Here is a 21,851-nt window from a genome sequence, read left to right on the forward strand (position 1 = left end):
GCGATCGTCCCTGGTCTAGGGGCTAAGACCCGATTGGACAATGGCTCGGAGTCATGATGTTTGGACCTGTCTGGATCGGCGGATCGAGCTCCAACCCCTGACTTATCTCGGTGAGCACCTGAGCTAGAGTCAGTACACCGCGCAGGGAAGGTCTCACCGAGATAGTCTCCGGCATTGAGTTCGGTGTGACATCATCCCGTGTTTCGACTGATTCTTGCGTAGGGCGGGTGAGCGGGCCGCATCATATTGACGTTTGCCATCGCCCCAGCACGCCTCAGCTTTGTCTCGAAATGGAAACGATCTGCACCCGTTTACATCACCCTTCTCTGAGAATAAGCAAGTTTAATCTTGCCGAGACGGGTACCCATTGCCAGCTCAAAGTTGCCTGAGCTCTTGGTGCTTTCCATGCAAAATGCCTTATCAAAGCGAAGTAACGCTCATTCTCTCATGTAGATAGCCTAGTTCTTCCTTTTCACACAGAAGTTGAACGATCTCCTCATCATTCATTTTCATCGCTCATGACCAAGCACTTCATTGTCGCACAATCGTGTCCTTCCCCGCTCCCCTGCGATCCGATCGGACACTGATTCTTTGATGCAAAAAGTCGAGACGTCACTTCCCTGAACTACGAGGACCAAGCAAAACGGGCTCATCGCTAGCTCTTCCCATCGATCGTGCAGCCTTTCCGCTTCCGGTCTCCTCACGAGACTTGGCACATCCCCTCCTCTTTCACACCCACGTGGACCGCTCGACGCCGCGGTCCGCTCTCGCGAATCAGCCATGCCGTCACGAAACTCGGATCGTCACCACCGTGACCGCGCGACCTATGAGGACGACGATCCCTACTACGACGACTACTCCTACGAGCGCCCGCGTGCATCACGCCGTGTTTCGCGGAGCGCACATGAGCTAGACTCCGCTGAGGCGGGGCGCTCGCACCGGCGCCGCGGCCGCACCTACGACGATGAAATCAGCCCTGTCCGACCGAAGACCCGCGCCCGCTCGCTTGACCAGAGGCCGCCTCGTCGCCGGAACGACAGCTACGACTCGTACGATGACTACTCTGACAGCGAAGATGACAGGCGTCGACGACGTAACCGGAGCCGCGGTCGGGGCACTGGTAGTGGTCGCCGGAAGGACAGCAAGGTCTCCGCTGCATCAACTTCCCGTTCTAGATTGCAGAGACGAGAGTCGGACAAGGCGCATATCATACAGGCTGCCGCGAGCGCTGCCGTCGTTGCTGGCGCTGCTGAGGCATGGCGGATGAGGAAGGACAAGTCATCATGGCAGAAGAAGGGCATGAGGATGGCGACGGCCGCGGCTGGCGCAGGTGCTATTGCGGCGTTCAAGGACGACAACCCAAAAGATTATGGTAAGAAGGATGCAGTTGGAGCAACAATCGGAGGGTTGCTGATGAATCGATTTGCCAGCGGGATGTTGAAGAAATAATGACAAAGCATAGAGGGAGATATGTGGGCACGCATATGACGAGGGATTTCTGGGCATTATGACTATAATATCACGACCATATAGAATCGTCTAGACGGCGAATATGACATAACAGGAGTTCGGAAAGGAAACAACAGCACAAAAGAGTTCCTTATGTCGGGACGTGTTGAGAAGGATCGCGCAAGCATCGATGATGTTGAGTCCATGTGCGGATCTGCCAAATGGATAGAACACATATCCAGGAAGTGTCGTTTCATTCAATAACTTGAAGATTTGGCTTTATTGTTTTGCTCTGCAGCGGGGTATCATGATCCAATCTTCCCACTCATGAACGGATTCAAAATCAGCAGGTATGAGCCGAAAAGTGCCAGGTTATCACGCCTGAGAACTTTACCAGACTTGTGAGCTCCTTCTTCGTCACCCGTGCCTGTACCGCTCTGTGACTCTCTCTGCTCCGCCCATATCTCTGGCGTTCCAAAATCGGTTTCCTCCTCTTCTGCTTCTGCGTCTTCATCTTCATCTTCAGTCGGGGTCTCCTCTGAGTACGAGGGCACGGTTGGAGACTGTACGAGGTCTTCAAACTTGGTTCCATGCTCCACCTCGATAATCTTCCTCGCTGCCGCAGTGAGCACGTCCTTTCCCCACAAATTCTCTCTGGGTAGTGCGAAAATCGACATCAGCCTGATAAGTTCCAGTCTCATCTCGAGATCGCAGCAGGTTGTCACCAGAAAGAACAGATTGGCCCCGAAGCCGGTCTCGAATACGAACGGGGGCGATACTGGGTCCGAGAAAGGCCCTTCATGTGGAATCTGTGACTCCAACCATGATAATTGCTTGAGCACCCGGTCAAAGTTGTCCACCGATCTTTCATAGCCTGACTTGGGATCATCAAACGCAATGTTGAGCCATATCCGGCAGCACTCGTAGCGGGTCAACAAGAAGCAACGATACATCTTGAGCCCGTAGTCCGCGCCATATTTGCAGTGCTTGGCAGCCAAGGCATCCAGCTCTGTCATTTTTGGGTCGAACTCGCTGAACAGCTTCAGCCACGTATTTAACAATCGGCTGATCGTGGATTTGTCGGTAAAGTACTGAGAAAAGACCGATATTCTCTTTTGGGGTTCAAACATGCCAGACGCAGTTTTCGGTAGTGAATGGGACTTTCGGCTTGAACGCATAATCCTTGTTGTGTGGTTGAAGATTCCGTCGAGCATCTCTTGTGCTTCGGAGAAGGTTGAAAACGTAGTTGGTATCGGCCCCGCCAAGTCTGAAATATCGGAAAACTCGGAATTCTCATCGCTGAAGAAGAAAGCAAATTCGTTAAGTCGTCGGAAAATGGGTAAAAGATGTTGTTGAGTCCAAGCATGCTGGGGCGAGGTCTTCAAAATTTCGACGCCATGAGTGCAGTGTCTCAAAGCTGCCTCTCTGTCCCCACGTATGAACTCGATACAGACGAATAATACGCATACAAGAAGTACGACTGATTCTTTATGCTCTGATTTGATGTCTTTGAGCCCGTGAATGGCGTTGTTGTAGTGCTTAAGAGCTATTGTCTGGTCGTCGAAACGTATCTTCGCATTAGACTCGGGTGTGTAATAAGACTGCTGAAATAAGTCGCTGATTGAAATAACTGCGTGTCGTACAGCTGGCTCGAACGCGCTGAACTGTAACACAATATTGGTCCAGAAATAGGGATCCGCGGTGCCGGACATCAACGGACCCGCTGTCTCGCAAAAGAACTGCAGCGCATGGCCCTCACTTGACGATTTCGTTCCGGGGAAGACATGGTGTGGCCGGTGCAGGGTGAGTGTAGTCGCATCACGCGAACCCACTGGGTCTCGCACATCGATCTTCAGTAGGTAGCCGTCGCAGACTCGGCCTGTCTTGATGCAGCGAACGCACGACGGCTTGCCTTCGTCACACTTGACTTTCCGAGCCCTATCTATCTTGTCAGACGGTTGCACTTGGCAATAGAGAGACGAGCATGGCACGGTTCTTTTTCTTTCTCCCACCGGCGGGGTCCTGTCGTACTTACTTGCAGGTGATGCACCCAGTCCTGACTTTCCGGTTCCCTTTGCGGGCCATTCTTTTTTTTGTTTCTTTTCATCAACCCAGGTTCTTCCGCATTTGAAACAAAGGTCAGGCTCGGACTTTTCTGCAAGCGTATCCAGAGTCCGAGCTTTCTGGGTGTGGTTTTTTGCCTGGCGCGAGACTCGCTAGGGGCTTGATTGGCGAATGTTGCGCGAAAAGGTTGCGGGAAGAGGAGAACTTGCTCGGACTCGGGCGGGACACAAAAGACAACACACGATCGCAGAGAGATCCACGCGTGCCAACTTTGATTGGTTTGGGCGGGGCTTGCAAGGATTGATGCGAGCCGGCCAATCTGGACTCGTGATGTGGACAGGACCCCTGATTGTTTGTAAGGATTTGGCGTGAGCTAGCCGCCGATGCACCGTTGGGGACAACCAACACCGCTTTTCAAGTGGGAGACAATCAGCTCACTAAGCCTGTTTTGGTGTTGACGATGGGGCAAGTCCACAGACAGGCTGTCTTTGAGGGCGAATTTAGGGGATATGTTGCTATTCCTTCCGGAGGATTGGCCCCCATTATTGTTTTACCAAGAAACTCTCGCTTGTGAGTTAGCAGGCTCACCAAAATCGAATCGAACAATGAGAGGTTGATCAAGCTTACGTGAGATGAGCATCAATGTTTTAGGCAGACACATAAGAGCAATGAGCTAAAACCCGAAGTTCCATTCTACCTTAATCACGGAACTGCAAAGAATTATGGTCGAGGAGCCGGTAGGCATAAGAAATACTTTCATGCGCAGTATCATAAGTCTGGATAAAAAATACTTTCACTCGTTCTTTTTTCAATAAGATTGACCCGGAAGAGAGGACTGTGGAAAAATAAGAGTCTTTATTGAAGTACTTGCAACCCAACATGATCCCATAAGCATGCAACGTCGCGGAATGTTCTACCCAACCCTACCTTACGTGGGAGAAACTAGTTACGGTATAGGGGAAGAATTTTAACTTTGATCAAGTTCCCTACGGAGACACAAAGTCTGCCAAGGGTTTGCTCCAGGAGATCATTCCTGGTTTTTGCAATGGGCGCCGCCAAAGAACATGCAGTGCATCGGACCCTCAGGATGTACATTCACGGATCTGGGGAGGGGGGTACGAGGACCGTAGAACACCCCACTAGTCGCCTCTCTTTCTGAGCTACGTTCAGCACACGACGAGCATGTTGTCGAAACTGTTCAATACTCAGTGTTTTCGTCGACGTGAGCGTCATTGACGTCTTTTCTGTAGAGGTGTCTACCTATGGATGAGATGTATTATTTCTGCGTTTTTCGAATCCGGCGCAGCACCAATCAGTCCAGTAGAGACTTTCAAAAGAGCATGATGATGCGCGATTACAACAATGAGACAGGAAAGGGCTCCACTACACACCCGGAAGAGGTACTTTGGTCTCAGTCTTATGAGAATCTGATGATGTGAGGGAGTTTGCGGGACGCTTTTGAGATGTGGGGGAAGTCGAGTACGTTGGACAGATAGGAGATAGTACTGTCGGGATGTATATGAATATCAGGCAGCTAAAAAGGCACCATGGACGCACCATTCACCAAGTGCTCCATCATCGTACTCGTACTAACATGGTAGCCTTACGCTCTCGAATTTCTCGGCTGATGATCATACGCATACTGAAGTGGGGTAGGGCGCCTACCTAGCTAGAAACCACGCGTACGTAAGCAGTGCGCGTACGTATTTAACGCCCACGCGCGTATGCAGATTAGCAGCGTTCTTCCTAGAAATCAACATCTTGTAGCGGTCCTTTTACCGCGCCCTGCATTTTGTTCCTACACACAACCACCCCCCGTTTCAATACACCTCCGAAGGCCCAAGGGGCTTTCTAATTTGCTCCTGAAGCATAAGCTCAGGAACCTCATTCGAATTCAGTGTCCGTGGAATCGGTATGTCGCACAAATGAAAACAGTGCTGAGTATGTAATACCGCTAACGAATGCTGACAAGTCCAGAACCATACAGAGTTGTGGACCTAGGGCACAGAGCTGTCATCACGACCATCACATACGTTGAGCGTGGTTCACGGACAGCATACACAATACCTTCCCCAGCCAGACTCAGACAAGATGATAGCTAGGTAGGGGTAGAAGAACTAAGCAAGCCGTTGGCTATGTCAAGAATCTTGAATGAAAGCTCGGACGCTGTCTATCTTTGGAGGAATGCTGAGTCCCTGTCAACGTATGCTGAACGTAGAAAACGTTATCTCGTTGCTATATGCGACTCTATGTTCGGTCTGTGATTCAATGTTGACGAATCAACATTCACTTTAAACTTCTCCATGGGCCAAACCCATACAGCAGTGTGCACGTGTCTCCAAGATGACGACGGTTGCCAATTCCTCAGTCAAAGCTGTGATATGCTTGTACAGCCATGCGCTTCAGTAATACGATTTGAAGTTACTGTACGACTATGAGTTCAGAGGCTGGGTCAACTATGTTCAACCTAGTCGAGAATGGCGTTGTTAGAAATATGGCCACATGGAGGAGTGACTTCGGGATGTGGACTTCTAGGCATCCTCCTCCTCGGATCGAATTATACCTGACAGAGCAGTCGGACCCAATGCTGAAGAGATTAGCAGGATATCTTCAACAAAGCCACCTGCTCAATTCATGGATGTTTGACATCAGTTTGAACTTTCGTAAACGCAACTTCGACGCTATTCCTAGGTCGGTCACTACCAACAGCTCCTTGATCAAGTTCAATTACGATATCGGCGCTGCTGATTTCTCCGAACTCCAGCCCGAACAATCACCTCGGAGCTCGGCCAGCGGTGATCGGATCAGCCCTGGGGAGTCGCCCGAGCTGAGCTTATTTGGTGGAGGACTGCTCCACCAAGCTATTCCTCGAGAGGTTCAAGCGAGGCATTTCTTACTGGTTCGCATCGCGCGGAACACGAGCTCGTCCACTCTCGTAGGGATGGTGCCTGCATACGATGCTCCATAGCTGTTGATTAGATGATCTGATAACCTTTCAAGATTGAACCCTTGCCCGGTGAAGTTAGATGAGTCTTTTTCAACGACCTGCCCCATTGGGTCAAAATAAGCAGACGGTGGTCATTGCCAAGACTCGGGAGTTGTATCCAGCTTGGCTTCTCGTGAGCACAATGCTACATGCCGGTTACCGGCGACATGGCCCATAAAAGTGTAATTAATGAAGAGGAGATTAAGCGTCGCGACCTCGTGAGAGTGGGTGCGTTTTCGCGATGCAGGGCACTGCGAAAGCGAACAACGATGCAACGAAGTGCAATAAGTAGTAACCCAAGGCCTTGCCGTCTTGGCTTTCGCTTCGCCTGAACCGTCAAACCAACATTCGAGGTTCCGAGATCAATCGTCAATTCCACCGATCTCATCCAGGTCACCGGCAATGGCTCGATGGTATAGCATCGCGCAAGCGCTTCTTCTTGCTGCTGCACTTAGTCCGGCAGCGGCTGAAGAGAGCAGCTTTGCCGGTCGCCGCAATCGCTTGACCAATCCGGCGTCTGAAGCCGCTTCTGGCCGGTATATCGTTGAGCTACAAGCCTCAACCGGCCCCAATGCCAGGCAAGATGCCACAGTCGCAGACTCTGTCGTCGACCACATCACATCCCTGGGATACGACGCCAAGCTCAAGGACGACTTTTCTGCTATCTCCGGTCGCTTCAAGGGCGTTTCGGTGGAGATCACGAACGATAAGTCCACCGGCGCTCTTGATGACATCAAGAGTATCCCGGGTGTGGCAGGCGCGTGGCCGGTGTATCCCATCACCCTGGACGCGTCTTTCGAAGTCACCACGGGCTCGCAGAAATGGAACCCACACATCGCTACTCGCGTTGACGAGCTTCACGAGCGCAACATCACTGGCGCAGGCCAGCGCGTCTGCGTCGTCGACAGTGGCGTCGACGTATTGCACCCAGCTTTGGCCGGCAAGGTTGCCGGCGGCAAGAATCTGATCGAGACGAACTCAACGGAGCTCACCGACTGCGCTGGCCATGGAACCTTCGTCTCGTCTGTCATTGCGGCATCGCATAAGGACTTCTCTGGCGTTGCACCAGGCTCTGAGATCTACATGTACAAGGTCTTTGGGTGCGAGGACTCGACTTCCAATGACATGGTCCTCAAGGGTATGCTTGCTGCCGACTCGGACGACTGCGACATCATTTCAGTGTCCATTGGAAGCAACACTGGCTACGCCAACTCCGTTCTCTCCCGCGTCGCTAGCGAGATTGCTCAGGATAGACTCATCATCATTGCTGCCGGTAACTCGGGTGAGATGGGGCCGTACTTTGCCAGTTCTCCCGCCGCTGGCCGTGGTGTTGTCTCCGTTGGATCTGTTGAGGCTTCGCAGGCCCTCGGATGGCCAGCGACTCTCATTTCTTCCAGCGGCCAATCATTGAACATCTCTTATGTCACACCCGATGGCACCAAGTTCAACCAGACGGTCGATGTCCCCATCGTTCTGGACAGCGGTGACTCCTGCAATATTGCTGGCTCTGGGTCTGAAGACACGGCTGTGCTGGCTAAGCGGGGTGTATGCCCTCCTGCAAGCTCATACTCTTCCATCGCAAGTGGCGGCTTCGGGTTCGGCATCCTCTTCGATTCGTACAAGCAGGGCGCTTACTACATGTCTGACGTGACCCCCTGGTCCGACACACTCAAGTTGATGGCAGTGACGACTTCATCCGTCGGTGACTGGGCTTCGACGCAGATTGGAAGGAACTACACTCTTCGTCTTCAGATTCAAGCAGACGCCCAGCCCGCGGCATTCGCCGCAGAGGTTCCCAGTTCCGGTCAGATCTCGAGCTACACATCCTGGGGCCCAACATACGAGAATGGCTTTTCGCCCATCATCTCAGCCCCCGGAGGTGTCGTTTATGGCGCGTTCCCCAACAACCGGTATTCCATCTCTTCGGGAACCTCATTTGCGACGCCCTACATCTCTGGTGTTGCAGCCTTGTGGTTTGCGCATGCGAAGAAAGATCGCGCCGAGTTCGTCCGCCGCTTGACTTCGACTGCCGTGGCTCTTCCTGCCTTTGACAACGGCGACGCCCGTGTCGTGGCGGAGATTGCCTCTCTTGCACAGCAAGGTGCTGGTCTCATTGATGCTTCCAAGCTGTTTGACAGCACTACGGTCTTGCTTTCTGAGCCGACCCTCTCATTGAATGATACCGACAACCGTGTCACAACGCATACCATTCGCATCCAGAACACCGGGACCGAGGAAGTGACTTATAACGTCACTCACATCCCGGCATCTACGGTTGCCCCCAGAAACTCGATCTGGTACCCCAACGTATACTATCCGCCTCTCCTGTCCGCAACCGGCTCACTTGCGGATGCAAAGACCGTCACCGTCCCTGCTGGAGCTACTCAGGAGATCGAGGTCACCCTGTCTGCCCCATCTCTCGATGCCGACAGCGGCGCACTTTGGAGTGGCAAAATCCTCTTGGCAGGCTCTAATGACGACCTGATCACCATTCCCTACATCGGCGTCGAAGCTTCGACGTACAACTGGACCCCGCTACACCACGGCCCAGAGTCATACCGATACGATGATTCTAACGGTGACCTGCTTCCGATCGACTATCAAGGGCGGGCCTATCGCCCAGCCGAGGGCGAGTCACCGGAGACCTACTTCGCCTTCAGATACGGTACATACGAGTTCTCGGTGGACTTGGTCGGCGTGGATTGGACCACAGAACAGTTCTCGTACCCACCCCAACATGGTTCCGGGTCCAAGGCTTGGCTTGGATCTGTTAGATCCCAGCCCGTTGTCCCCGGCGGGTACATGGACTTCCCCATGAGAGAGGTTGTCCGCTTCAACCAGGGTAGCTTCATCACCTTCCGTGCATTCGCCAACGGAACCGACATCCCTTCGGGCCGCTACCGCATTTTCACGCGTGCTCTGCGTATCTTTGGAGATGCATCCAACCCGAAGGACTGGCAACTCTTCCTCTCGGACCCGTTCTCAATCCAGCTTGGCAACGATCCCATCCCTGGTCAGAATGCAACTTTCACCACGAGACAACCTTCAGCAACTGCGCCTGCCACGGCGACCTCCACGGGTGCTCCCGTTACAACATCTGCCGTTGCTACGACCGTTCCCATCTCCGTTCCAGGCCCTACCACAACTCTCACCGCCACTGCCACGCCAACTGGTCTATCGGGTGCTTTCACTTCTCTCAAGCTTCAGCGCCTCCGCGAAGACACTCCTTTCATCACCGATCCCGAGGCTTGGATGGAACTCCACATTCAGATTTCCCTTCCCAGTCCAGTTGCGACAGACTCGGTCCTGACCTTCGCCGTTCCCGCTGAGATCACCGACATCGCCGAGGGCGACCAACTGTCTGCGTCTGGTGCCCAGGCAGGATCCACTTCCTTCGACGCCGAAACCCGTCTGTACACCATCGCTCTCGCCGACTGGACTACTTGGAACAAGAACATGGTCGGCGACTTCTTCCTCATGTGCCGCTTCACGCCGGCGTTTGCCGCTTCGATGAAGCAAGGCACATATGTGGTCGAGTTCCCCACCGTCGGCAAGGTTCATCAGGCTACAGTGTACTACACAGCGGTGGACAGATCAACCATATACGACCGCCTGGTGACATCGCCCTATGACGGTGCCAGCTTGTTCACAGTTGAGGCCGAGATTCCCGCCTCCCTGGGCCCGTGGGACTACGTTCGCGTGGAGACGTCCCACTCCAGTGACTCGGACGGTTTTGTCTGTGACAACTCTAGCGTCATTGTCGGGAACGAGTTTGACGCCGAGAATCGTATCACGAGTTTCACTGATGTTACTGCCGAGGCCGTGGAGGTCTGCAACGTGAAGAGCTTCCGGGCCGTATACAACCGGACCCTGACTGGCGATGATGTTCTGCGTTTCACGATGGGAAGCATTCAGGGCGACCGTCAAGCTTGGACGCTTAACCTCGTCTATCTGTTGGATATCCAATTGTCAAACGGAACTCTGGTATTGTATGATGCCAGGAACTGGGCGTTTGAGAAGAACCCCCGCTTGAGGAGCCAGTCCTTCAATGCATTTAGTGGCGAGCGCGCCACCTAACCACTTCTTTGATTCCCCCATGTAATTATTCTACTTCGTTGTACATATTCAGCATTTTCAAGACGCAATACAGCGTGTACATAAATGCAAAGTGTCGAGAACTGACATCAACTTGTTTCTCACCCAAGTTTGGTCCGAGAGATTATTGAGTGACTACTTGCCCGCAGCACCGATGTGATGCCTGCGTACGATAAATGCCTTGATTTTGCCTTGAATCTATGAATGGATTGTGCCTAGCCAGTTGAGCCCATTGTCAAGGTTCAACCATTAGATTGAAGAAGTTCCACTTGAATCGCCAAGATGCTGTCAGAGGCCTGTGACAGTTTTCACATGTGCTCTGGGGCTGGTCCGAGTCCGCCACCTTAAAATATCATTTACATAACAAGCTCGTAAATCAGAGTTTTAGGGTCGCATACGTGGGGGGCCCCTCGGATATGACGATCCAGTTCAGAAGTCTTGTCCCGGACCCAGACAGGGATGGTGATTATCAGATGATCTGATAAGATTAGATGGGAGGAGCCTGCCGCAGGGGCCCTTTAGGTTCTCGGTCGAGTCGGCCCCGCTGAATACGCTCAGCAGCCCGCTCCTTTCTGGGATGGATCGGCTGATGGCACCGTGGAGTTGCTTTGCCAAGATTCATGCCGATAGCGCGCGCGATATCGGTCGGCGCAGTTTAAGGGACGAACTTCCTGTTCTGGACTAAGTTTCTGGGCTTGCCGGAGGGAGGAGTTCAGGTAGGATCTGAAGCTGTTGAAGATAAAAAGGGTTGCTTGGTACGGGGCAATCAAGGGAGTTTCTTAGACATCTTCATACAACATTGCTCGCGCCTCAACATCAATATCCACCACAAAACTTCTTTCTACAACTTAAAGATGCGTTTCTCCATCACCTGCGCCGTGGCTTTCGCCGCTTCGTTGGCCTCTGCCACCCCTCTCGTCACCCGCAACCAGGTCTCTTGGGACTTCCCTGAGGAAATGCTTGCCAAGCGCCAGGACGTTCCTGCTCCTGGTACTCCTGCCTACCTCTGCCACGAGAATTGCGGTAAGTGTAGCGTTCATTCACATGACGTGAGTCTCAAACTGATCAATCTTTGCTTCCAGGTACCTCAATCACTTTGTCCCGCGAGGCGGGCTATTGTGAGAACTTCCAGTGGATCGCCAGATACGACGCTTGCCTCAAGTGTGCGAACGCCCAGAACGTTTGGCAGTACTACGGCACCTCCGTCACCGCGGCGGCGGCTGCTTGCGGTTTCACTGCTGTTCCTGCCAAGCTCTAGGTCCAGCGCATTATCTGGGATTCTTGAAGAGAACTTGTAGTATCCATGGGGATCTACGTCGATAAATGATTTGTATGAAGGAATGCGTACATGGTAGTTTGATTTGAACGTGAAAAACTGTACATAATGACATCAATAATCACAAACCGATTGATACAAGAACTTCCGCCTAGGACCTGTGAAGAAAACGTGCAAAGAAAGAAACTAGCCCTAACAGCCGAAATCATGGGGAACACAGCAGCTTAGACTGTTTATGTCCTCAACCCGTCATCCGAGCTTCTTAAAGATATGCTCCTCGTTGAGTTCCCTGGACTTTGAAAGTCACCGATGTCTTTCCCCGTTGCTTCAATTTCTAGAGTGATCCCTTCCTCAGTGAATGTAGTCCCCGAAGAACTAGTTATGCTATGTGCGAGACTGTTTTGAGAAAAAGACCTGCCCAGCAACTTGACTACTGAAATCGGCAGCCCAGCTTTGCTCCGACGTGGAACCTCTCCGTCGACGAATGTCACTCTGTTGCTGAGATCTCGGCCACCGGCGACGGGTTGGACGGGAGCTGATGTAGTTGTGTCGGTATCGGTCCTCAGTCTCGGGCGGCCCATTGCGGGGTACCGTGATTCGAAGTCGTCAAAAATGTCCATGACATGTGAAAAGTAGGCTAGCCTGCGACCAGTAGGTGCGTCTTCTTCGTAATGGTTACGCCCCCAAACATGGCCGATGAATGCCTGCGTCTCGTCGTCGATGATGGCTGCTCCGGAGTCGCCCGGTATGCCAATACCCCCGGCATTCCACTTTTCAACGGTCAATATGTCTGGAACGTTTTCGAGATACCATTCGCGGGTAGGTTCTCCCGGGCCCTGCTTAACAATGATCGGCGTTTCGCATACTGACGCGTATCTAAAACCGCTACTGCGACCAGTACAGCGAACCAGTCGAAGGTTGGGGCTGCCCAAAAATATCTCTGAGATTAGACCTGAATGCGGTTCAACTTCACGGTCATTTGGGGCGTATCGAATGAAATTTTGAAGCAATAAACCGTTGCCTTCAAGATCGCAGAATGCCCAGTCGGTTTCTACCCTTGGTATTCCTGGAGGGACCTTTGGACAGAAGTCTTGAATAGACCTGGAGACCCGTTGGGTCCGATACATCTTGAATCCCGAGTGTGCGCCAAGCTTTGCAATGCGCTGAGGAACTATTCCCCTTGGACAGTCGATTCCTGCTGGGTGCACAAGATAGCAGTCTGACTTTTCTTGCTCATCCTTGATTCCTGGAGCTCCGTCGAAAAGGTGAAAGTTCACGAGACACCCAACTCGTTCACTCCACTTAATTGCTGGGCCAAGTGTGGCTGCATATTCACCGTTCTCAAACCCAACAGAGTCACCTATCATTAGACGTGAGTGATAGTCGGCGTTATACGGTTCTTCCGTTCCAGAGGTGCGCTTGACGACTCCGATGGTGAAAGATATGGTAACGCGCAAAGATCGCTCCGGTGTAAAGATCTTCGAGACATTATTCCTGAGCTCTTGATTTGTGTTTTCAGGGAGCCTTTTCTTGGTAACAACTTCCACAATTCTGAGGACGCCAGACTCGCCGTAGTCAGCCTGGATCGAGATATTGTAATCTGTGATGTTGCCTTCATCCATGGTCTCCTTCAATCGCGGCAGTGCTTCATCCTCCCATATCTGATTGAAGTATTCGGACGTTCTCTCACGCTCCTTCAGTTTGGCTCGGATAGCTGCCAGTTCTGTGAAATCTGACATTGTCGATTTGTCCAGTGGAAAGGTGGGATGCTTGGACTTTGCAAAAGAGCTTTGAGAGGCTTCGAGCGATAGCTGGCCGTTTTCTTCTTCGGGTATTCCTTCAGGTTGCGATCCTGGCTCTGCCCTTGGCACAACCGGGCCACGGAGTGACGGAGGAGGAATATGAGACTCGGACCGCGTCAGCCGGGGCATGCATACGATGGCCTGGGCCACCGTGGCCACAGATCGTATTGAGCTGACGCTCACGCTCTTCACGCTCTCCCAAGTCTTTGATCGTGTGGAACGACGGTGGGGAGGCGAAGGAGGAGATGACAAATCTTGCTGCTGCGCCTCATCTTTCAGCTGCTCCTGTTCTACTGCAAAGCCGAGACCCACGCGTCCGGGCGAGGGCGGAATTGCTGTCGACTCCGGATGCCGAGAAGCTGTGTGATGAATATCTTCTGCATCTTCCCCGTCCCAAACTCTCCCTCGATTTCCAACTTTTATGTCCTTTCTGCTGGGTGCCGAGTAATTGTTATGGTGGACATTGTAATTCTCCCTAACGAATTTCGGTTAGTCAGGCCGTATTGTTGGGTTTGGGACAGCATATCTGGTGGAAATTACTTCTCCGAGAATTCATCGTGGCGCTTTCGAGATTTGTTTCGAAGCTTGTGAATCAGGCGTTTGAGGGATGCTAGCTTATCGGTAAAGTGCAAGCTCATATTGGGCTCCCTTTGTGGTCAGGTGCAAGATCGGGAGTTAAGGCGGCAATGAAAGCTGCCGTCCCACTGTAACAGTGCCAGTTGCAAAGCCAAGACTGAAAGCACCCGACTCCTCTGCGGGAGGGGCAAATACGCTCGGAAACATGATTGCTTAAATGATTCAGGCCCTCACAGCCTGATCCTCGAAACTGACTTTGTTGTTCAGGAGAAATGCAAACAGAGTGCCCCGATGGATTCGTGGCTGGGGGCTGTGTTCGGTAACGGTTCGAAGTGGACGAGAAGTGGAAAAAAGTAGAAAAAGTCCAGAGGCCGCCGTTCATGCGGCGTGGGTTCACCGACATAAGCAGACTGTCGCTTGCGGTTAGCGCCTTGTTGAGTGTGTGGGCTTCCTTCCAGGCGAAGCACCAACATGGTCTCAGCCTGGTCTCGCTTCAGCTGTTGGGTCACATTGCTGACTTTTTGCACATTGTGACGAGTAACACCGCCTGACGGCTGCCTTAACTGTGCCATTGCATATGCGTCTCGAAATCTGCAATTGCCAAATCGAAGTAGCGGTCACTGACTGAGTGAACCCAACGACGTAATCATCCACTTGGGCTCGTATCATTACTAGGTAAGTACATGTAAGATATGAGGTCCGGATATGGAATTATTATTACTTCGTACTTCTCATAGCGAAGCCTTCAATTGCAGTTTCTCTTGGCAGAAGCCTTACTGGCAGCCTCCGCTTCACTACTCCAAGATCTGGGTGCTCTTCAGTTCGCTGTATGCATCAGACCCATGTACAACGCAATTCGCAGCAGAAACTCCAAGTAGCAACTTTAGAATCAACCTTCCATTCAAGCAATACAGAAATACCATGATACTGAATCCAAGTCTATGTAGCATCAATGATGAACTTTCATTGCATCAAATATTATCTCTTCTAGTAGTGAAAGCTTTGTCACTGCTTCCGCATTTAACTCCAGCAAAGCAAGTATTATTTTATGAAACGAGAATCGGCCTCCTGCCTTCCCCTTTGTCATTTGGAAATCTTCTGCAGTGGGTCTTTGGTAGGTGGTTGGAGTTCACCCCGCGACTCACCAAGTTTGTGGTGGTGAGCATTTGCAAGGGCTGTATTAGTCGTCAACTCACAACCACGCACCAAAGCAATGTTACGCGTCTAAGCACAACCACCTCGAGCATCATGTAACCATAATTCTACGCGTCTAAACAGTAGAGAAGACTCAGTCACATGACCTGGTGGGCAGGTAGTCTGAAAAATAATTAATTTTGATCTTGCTGTTTTGATTCCAACCCAAGCAATCCGAACTATCACAACCTCCTACTCTACTAAGTTTCATTGCTCCTCTCATCAAACACATCGAAATCGCACCAGCCATCACCATGAAGGCCATCAAAATGCTTCTCCTCCTGGCCGGCATCTTTCTGATGATGCTTGGCGTCCAGTACGACGAGCGCGAGGGCGAGCGTCGCGACCAGCTCCCTCTTGGCTGGTTCGGTGGCGTTTTCTTCCGCGGCGTCGCTGCTCAAGATATTGGTACCCGTTACGATCGCTGCTTCGCTGCCCCCGATACTGCTTCCATTACCCAGACTTCTGTCAATCACACCCAGGCGGACGACTACTTCAAGACGGCCGGTGACAATATCTACGCTGTCCCCGGCTCCCTTGACTTCTGCCCTATCGACTCCTTCGACGAATTCAAGCACATCATCGAGGACAAGCTTTCCGGTATCAAGGAGGGCGTTGAGCATGATATCGAGGCCATTGAGTCCGCCGCCAGCAAGATCATCGACCACGCTTACAGCTTCCGCAAGAGTGTACTCGCCTACCTCGTTCGCATTGTCACCTTCGGTCTCTACTCTGTCGAGGAACTTGAGGCCATCGTCACCGCCGATCCTTGCGAAACCCACCATGATGACGACCCTGACTTCGTCCCCATTATCGAAGCTCTGGGAGACTTCATCGTTGAATACGTCATCGAGCTCAAGACTGGAATCCACAACTCCTTTGCGTCCCTCCACTACTGGGTTATCACTCAGTCCACCGACTTCATCTATCTGTCCTTCATGAGCGCTGGCTTGACTGTCATGGCGGCTCCCGGCCTCGTGTCTGGACCTGTCTTGGGTGTCATCGCCTGGGGCATGCCTAAGTTCGTTAGTGGTAAGTTTCCCGAGCTCCCCTGAACAAGGCTACGATGTACAAAGCTGCTAACTATTACTTGCAGAGTGGCTTACTGCCATGATCATGCACATGTTCGACGAAGAGGTCGCCGTCGGTATCATCCGCCTCTGCGAGAGCGCCATGACTGGTGGCCCGGGTCTCGAAGCCTTCAACTACCTGATCAAGACCAGTGGCCTCGCCGCTGTTCTCCTCGCGTTCGCCGGTCTTGTGGCCGACTTGACCAACAAGTAGAAGATGGGAAGGTTAAGGTGCCGGGATGGTGTCTAGGTCGGCTGGACTACACTTGTTTGGACTGGCTATTACTTGGAAACGCCCTTCTGGCTCTTTCTTTCATCTCCGTTGCTTGTCTCTGGCTGCGGCCAACATCGCGTGGTTATCCCCGAAGGAGAGGGGAATAACTAGCCTAGGATCGTGGTTAAGGATACCACCATGGAATTGAGGCATATTTCTGACCTCAATGAGATGCCTCGTGCTCCCGTATTCGTGATGGAATGTTATCGTGACGCTTGCGGACGCCTCCATTCCGTGTCTCCGGCTGCTGGGCTCGGTCATAATGGCAACTGAGATGCTTGCGTAAAATTGGTTAACATTGCTGCCTCAGCTATTATTAGGGTGTTGTATCAAGCCGCTGGAATCAAAAATGTCCTCCTCGTACCTAGGACTGAGCATCATCTTCAACGAACTCCAGTACAATGGCTGGCTCGAGATGTGTTTGCTTCCTATGGCTAGATTGTGGGCTTCAGTTGTTAGTTCCATTGCCCTTGTCACCTAAGTCTAGATAAACCAAACTTTTGGAGTCGCAATGTCGATTAGAACTCGAGATACTGAGAAATAAAAGGCGGTGGTTCTCTTAGAGGCATCGCATGTTCGGTCGGAAGGTTCTCACCCCACTCTCGGCCGGTTCACCCATGCATCGTGAAGTACCCACCGCGAGGGCTTCAACCCCACGTTCCGTCCCACATAATTAGCAATTGCGACATTCGTAATCATCCAACAGTCGGTCTATTAGTCTAGTTGGTTAGGACGTCGGATTCTGATCTCACAATCAGTCCCTTCCGTAAGCCCAGGTTCGAATCCTGGATGGACCTTTCTTTTGCTCTTTTGATGTCCTCACTTCATGTGGTTCAGGCGTCATTTTTGTCGGACGAACTCTGTCCAGCATACCTCATGAACGTGTGAATGAATTTTCTACTTTTACGCTATCATACAGACCGTTACTTCATTAAAGCGTTCCTCCATCATCGACCTTGGCCGTCTGGCCGCCCAAGTACTGAAAGTCACCATCCCCTCTTACCCCAATCGTGAATACTCTTGCTTGCCCCAACGCACGATGGAACCATCCCAACCGGAAATTCAGATCGGATAGCCTGCCATGAAGCTCGTCTGTCGACAACAACTGGGTGCTCTCCGGCAGATGATCTGACGCATTGGACCCTCGCAACAGCGCACCCATGGTCGCCATGCTGTGAAACCCATCCGGAGCCAGACCCTTGACATCCAAGTGGAATGGCCAGTTCCTGCCCACCATGCGCTTCGTTACCACGGACAGCACCGCGGAGATGTGAGTCAACGCCACCGCTACCAGGATCGCGACCAGGATGTACGTAACCGTTGCGTTCTGCACCAGGCGACGTCTTCCGTTGTCGCTGACAACTGCTTCTAACGATAGAAGCTCGTCAGGAGGCGCTGCGTTCCTGGAGCGTGATGTCAGGTTGTATCGGTTTTCGATGTTGACCAGCTGCGCGGCGACTAGGCCGTAGTTGTGTTGCAGGCCCTGCAGGATCTCTTCATCCTGGCTCGCGTCTCCGAGTGCTTCGAGAGGAAGCTTTCCGAACGGCTCTATCAACGCTTTGAATTGTTCGCCAATCCAACCAGCAAGCAAGTTGGCGACGGCTAGTTGGGGATAGGCATCACCAACTTGGATGTTGGTGAACTGTTGATCGACCTGGGGTATGTCCAGAGTAGGAGTCCACGGCTTGACTGTGGACAGATCTGCTTGCGGGGGCCTTTCGGGGTCCAAAACGTACTCGCCATCATTCGCGGCCAGATGAACCTGCGTGGTTGCTTCGACCCAAGTGTAGTTGCACCTCCACATTGAAAAGTAATCGAAGCCATTCTTTTCCGTCGAGAACTTGCCCCAAGCGTACGTCTGATATCTCCATGATGCGTACTCGTAGTCAGTCGCGTTGACGCCTAGACTACAAGCCATATTGATATCGGCCGTGTTTTGCGGAGAATAGAAGACATCCGCCATGTACGAGACACCAAGTCGATTCGTCGCGACGCCCATATCCAAGCGGTTCAATAACTCAGCTGTGGTGCCATTGGGGCAGCTGAACGGCTGAGTGATGATGGCTTCGTAGTACTTTGTCTCTTCTACCCAATTGGTAATGTTGATATTGTACTCTGAGTCGGGCACCTTGAAGCACTCCATCGGATGCAGCTTTGCCGCCGGCACTGTGGCTGTAATGGTTGTGTTTGGTGATACTGCAACCGTATCAACACCACCAAGGACCGGGAACACAAGGTCATCGTAAGTGTTCTTCGGGTACGCCAGCGACGCTTCACCTTGTCTGGTCACAAGACTGCTCAGCAGTTGTCGGTTGCTCCTCGAAAGAGATAGTCCGTCAAGTCCTCTCCCAATCTCTGTCGAGCCAAACCAACTTTCCTGTTGGAGCTGGATGTTGTGGGAGTCTGGAATCGACTCAACCGTGAAAATGACAGATACCAATGTCGTAAGGAAGGCGCAGGTTATTGCTAGTGATTGTGACAATGTCACGGCCCAGACGCGCTTCCTTAGAGAAAGGTAAAGGGCCCGAAGGCCCAGCATATCCATCAAGGAAACATCGAGATCCCTCGCACTGCACGAGCGAGTAGAAAGACACGAGAGGATAGCCAGACCCCTATACGCGAAGTCGCAGCAGCTTGTGTACAGGGAGACGCCGAGCATGACCAGAGCTGGGATTGAAGTCCAAAGCAGGTGAAGGTACCCTTCCTCGGTCACTGATGCCAACCCCTGCGATGCCTCCGAGACTCTCAAGGCGTACAAGAGCCCGACGACGATGGCGAACGTCAGCAAAGCAGACAGACCTCGCGCCCACGTTCTCAAAACTAGTGGCGTAAAGTCGCATTGGCTCCAGACAGTTGAAGAGGTGTTGTTGGTGACATTGTCCGCGAGCACGGGATGTTCTTTGAAGAAGATCATGTTGCCGAGAATTGTCGCGGGGTCTCTGTACCAGACCGCAGTGCGATTCGTGTGCCGAATCAACACTGATGCCACCACAAGACTGAGCAGAGCAAACAGCGCTGCCATGGTCCAGCAGACCCATTGGTTGACAACCAGCTTGCTGACGCTGTCGACGGTCGATCCAGTGACAGCTGGTTGGGACTCGTCATCCACCCGAAGCCGATAGTGTCCAAGCAGGGGTCCAAGGGCTTGGGACATATTCAATACCGCGAACTCCAGGATCTCGTTGGTATACAATAACGGGTTCGAGACGTTCACTGCCACCGCAAGCGACTCGCCTCTGAATTGGGAGAGGGAATCAATTGGTCCTGCAACCCGGCCAATACCCGTCGTGCCCCAACGACCACCAGCTTCGGGCATAGCTGAGTTGAGCATAGTCCATAGGTCAGCAGTTACCGGCGTCTTGTCTTCGTTGGGCAACTCTGTGACGTTCGGACTCACGCCATCGTCGACTACCCTGACCTTTGACACCCACCCGGTAGAGGTGCAGAGCACCGCTGCAACATTAAGAAAGTCCGGCTGCGATGCATTCTTGGTCGAGCCCCCAAATCTCGCAGCGTAGTAAAGCGACTGGTTAAACTGCTGCGGCAAGTTCGGACAAGGCTTGCCAACCGAATTGGTGACCACCCAGTTACCGGTGGTCTGTTCTTTCGCAGTCTTGTTCTTATCCCACAGAATCCGGTCGCTAATCACAGGCACCTGGGCGTCACAGCCTGGAAACGTAAGGCTGACATTGAACGTGTGGTAGTTGAAGCTAGAGACGACTGGTGCGGACGCGGTGTAGTCTTCCATCTTCAGGCAGTCGATTTTCGAAAAGTAGCCGTCGACGTCGACGCTCAGAGGCGAGCTGGTCGTCCCGCGCGCGGTGCCGTTGCTGAATTTGAAGGTCTGATATGCTAGATTCTCGTTGACGCCGAAGGGGAAGCGCATGTCGAAGTTGACGAGAGCCTTGGCCATGTAGTAAGCGCTTCCCTCTGTATAAGTCGTGGCCGGAGCGGTAGTGTTGAAGGAGTTAAGGACTTGGACTTCGGCCGGTTCGGAGACTCGGATGGCGGCCAGGCTGTAGAGGGAGGGAGCAAGAACGATCTGGATCTTGAGGACGAGAGAGACAAAGCAGATGAGGAAGACGAAGAAATGCCTTCTTTTCAAGGATTGAAAGAGAATTGCGGGGGACAGCATGGCTGTATAATCGAGGTTGTAGATGTCTTCATTTGTGCCCTGCTCTTGTGCTCGACGGTAAGCCATCCAAGGCATGTATCGTATGGCTTGAATCTCGACTCGGGCCCAAAACAAGGAGATGATGGTTAGGACTAGGATGAATGAAAGTCAGCAGTCTATCGGCCGTCCTCAATTGAATTGCACTTACTTGCGGTTGGGCCGAATCGCCACAAGTAGACAAGATTCTCTCTCGTTCTGACAAGGCCATCGTTCTCCTGCGAGTACCAAAGCATCACGGGAAGGACGATTGTCAAGGCGATGAACAGCGCCAGGAAGGTTGATAGAGTGACTGGTCGGAGCCAGACCGGGCGCCATCTCGCATTCTCCACGCGATGGATAGAATTCCCACCTCCCTTCGCGCTGCTCTTTTCCGAACTAAAGGCGGCATCGCTCAGCAGTCCATGGTGACTGTCCGGTGTCGGGCGAATATCCATAGGAGTTTCGATTGGATATGCGTCATTTTCCTTCGTTGTGAAAGGCTTCGTGGATGGCCGACCATAGCTGCCGGTGAAGTAATCGTTCGCGCCGGGCGCCGAGGTCCGGGAGTCCGTATCGTGTGGCGCCATCTCGGTAGTAAGGCCGGGGCTACTCCCGATTAAGTTTCGGAGGATTCGATTGTACCCGCTCGGTGGGCGTAGGGCTTGGATCGGATCGCGAAAAGAAGCAGCCTCCATGCATCTATCCTATCATGACCACATGGCTGAACAACAATGCCAAGACATACACGCTAAGAACTTTGGTAGAGATCATTCGGGTGCGCAGCGGTGTTCACTTATGTATGAAGAGGTCGTAGGATTCAACGTGGCGGGCCCATCTTCCCACGGCCAGGGGAAGAGTTTCCTATCCGCCAACCACATGATCAACTCTCCCGATCGCGAATTCGCTGGCCAG

The 21,851-nt window shown here is 52.4% G+C and overlaps 7 protein-coding genes across 7 annotated transcripts; 4 read left to right on the forward strand and 3 right to left on the reverse strand.

Annotated features, from left to right (window-relative positions):
• Positions 1–780: 780 nt before the first annotated feature.
• Positions 781–1,449, forward strand: GCG54_00009983 (uncharacterized protein; the record flags this gene model as incomplete). Its single annotated transcript, XM_045409919.1, has 1 exon — positions 781–1,449. One exon carries the CDS (start codon positions 781–783, stop codon positions 1,447–1,449), a length of 669 nt encoding a protein of 222 aa, XP_045258954.1.
• Positions 1,450–1,754: 305 nt separating this feature from the next.
• GCG54_00009984 (uncharacterized protein) lies at positions 1,755–3,534 on the reverse strand (the record flags this gene model as incomplete). Its single annotated transcript, XM_045409920.1, is given in 2 exon segments — positions 1,755–3,471; positions 3,485–3,534. 2 exon segments carry the CDS (start codon positions 3,532–3,534, stop codon positions 1,755–1,757), a joined length of 1,767 nt encoding a protein of 588 aa, XP_045258955.1.
• Positions 3,535–6,901: 3,367 nt separating this feature from the next.
• Positions 6,902–10,576, forward strand: GCG54_00009985 (Thermitase; the record flags this gene model as incomplete). Its single annotated transcript, XM_045409921.1, has 1 exon — positions 6,902–10,576. The coding sequence occupies one exon, from the start codon at positions 6,902–6,904 to the stop codon at positions 10,574–10,576; it is 3,675 nt and encodes a 1,224-aa protein (XP_045258956.1).
• Positions 10,577–11,448: 872 nt separating this feature from the next.
• GCG54_00009986 (uncharacterized protein) lies at positions 11,449–11,852 on the forward strand (the record flags this gene model as incomplete). The annotated part of the gene is made up of 2 exons (XM_045409922.1): positions 11,449–11,617; positions 11,677–11,852. The coding sequence occupies 2 exons, from the start codon at positions 11,449–11,451 to the stop codon at positions 11,850–11,852; spliced, it is 345 nt and encodes a 114-aa protein (XP_045258957.1).
• A 369-nt stretch (positions 11,853–12,221) lies between these two features.
• On the reverse strand, positions 12,222–14,310 carry GCG54_00009987 (uncharacterized protein; the record flags this gene model as incomplete). The annotated part of the gene is made up of 3 exons (XM_045409923.1): positions 12,222–12,245; positions 12,305–14,147; positions 14,213–14,310. The coding sequence occupies 3 exons, from the start codon at positions 14,308–14,310 to the stop codon at positions 12,222–12,224; spliced, it is 1,965 nt and encodes a 654-aa protein (XP_045258958.1).
• A 1,386-nt stretch (positions 14,311–15,696) lies between these two features.
• Positions 15,697–16,726, forward strand: GCG54_00009988 (uncharacterized protein; the record flags this gene model as incomplete). The annotated part of the gene is made up of 2 exons (XM_045409924.1): positions 15,697–16,474; positions 16,539–16,726. The coding sequence occupies 2 exons, from the start codon at positions 15,697–15,699 to the stop codon at positions 16,724–16,726; spliced, it is 966 nt and encodes a 321-aa protein (XP_045258959.1).
• Positions 16,727–17,717: 991 nt separating this feature from the next.
• GCG54_00009989 (uncharacterized protein) lies at positions 17,718–21,526 on the reverse strand (the record flags this gene model as incomplete). The annotated part of the gene is made up of 2 exons (XM_045409925.1): positions 17,718–21,052; positions 21,109–21,526. The coding sequence occupies 2 exons, from the start codon at positions 21,524–21,526 to the stop codon at positions 17,718–17,720; spliced, it is 3,753 nt and encodes a 1,250-aa protein (XP_045258960.1).
• Between the last annotated feature and the right edge of the window lie 325 nt (positions 21,527–21,851).

The sequence above is a fragment of the Colletotrichum gloeosporioides genome (assembly GCF_011800055.1).
Source record: "Colletotrichum gloeosporioides strain Lc1 chromosome Unknown consensus_82, whole genome shotgun sequence".
Taxonomy (NCBI): domain Eukaryota; kingdom Fungi; phylum Ascomycota; class Sordariomycetes; order Glomerellales; family Glomerellaceae; genus Colletotrichum; species Colletotrichum gloeosporioides.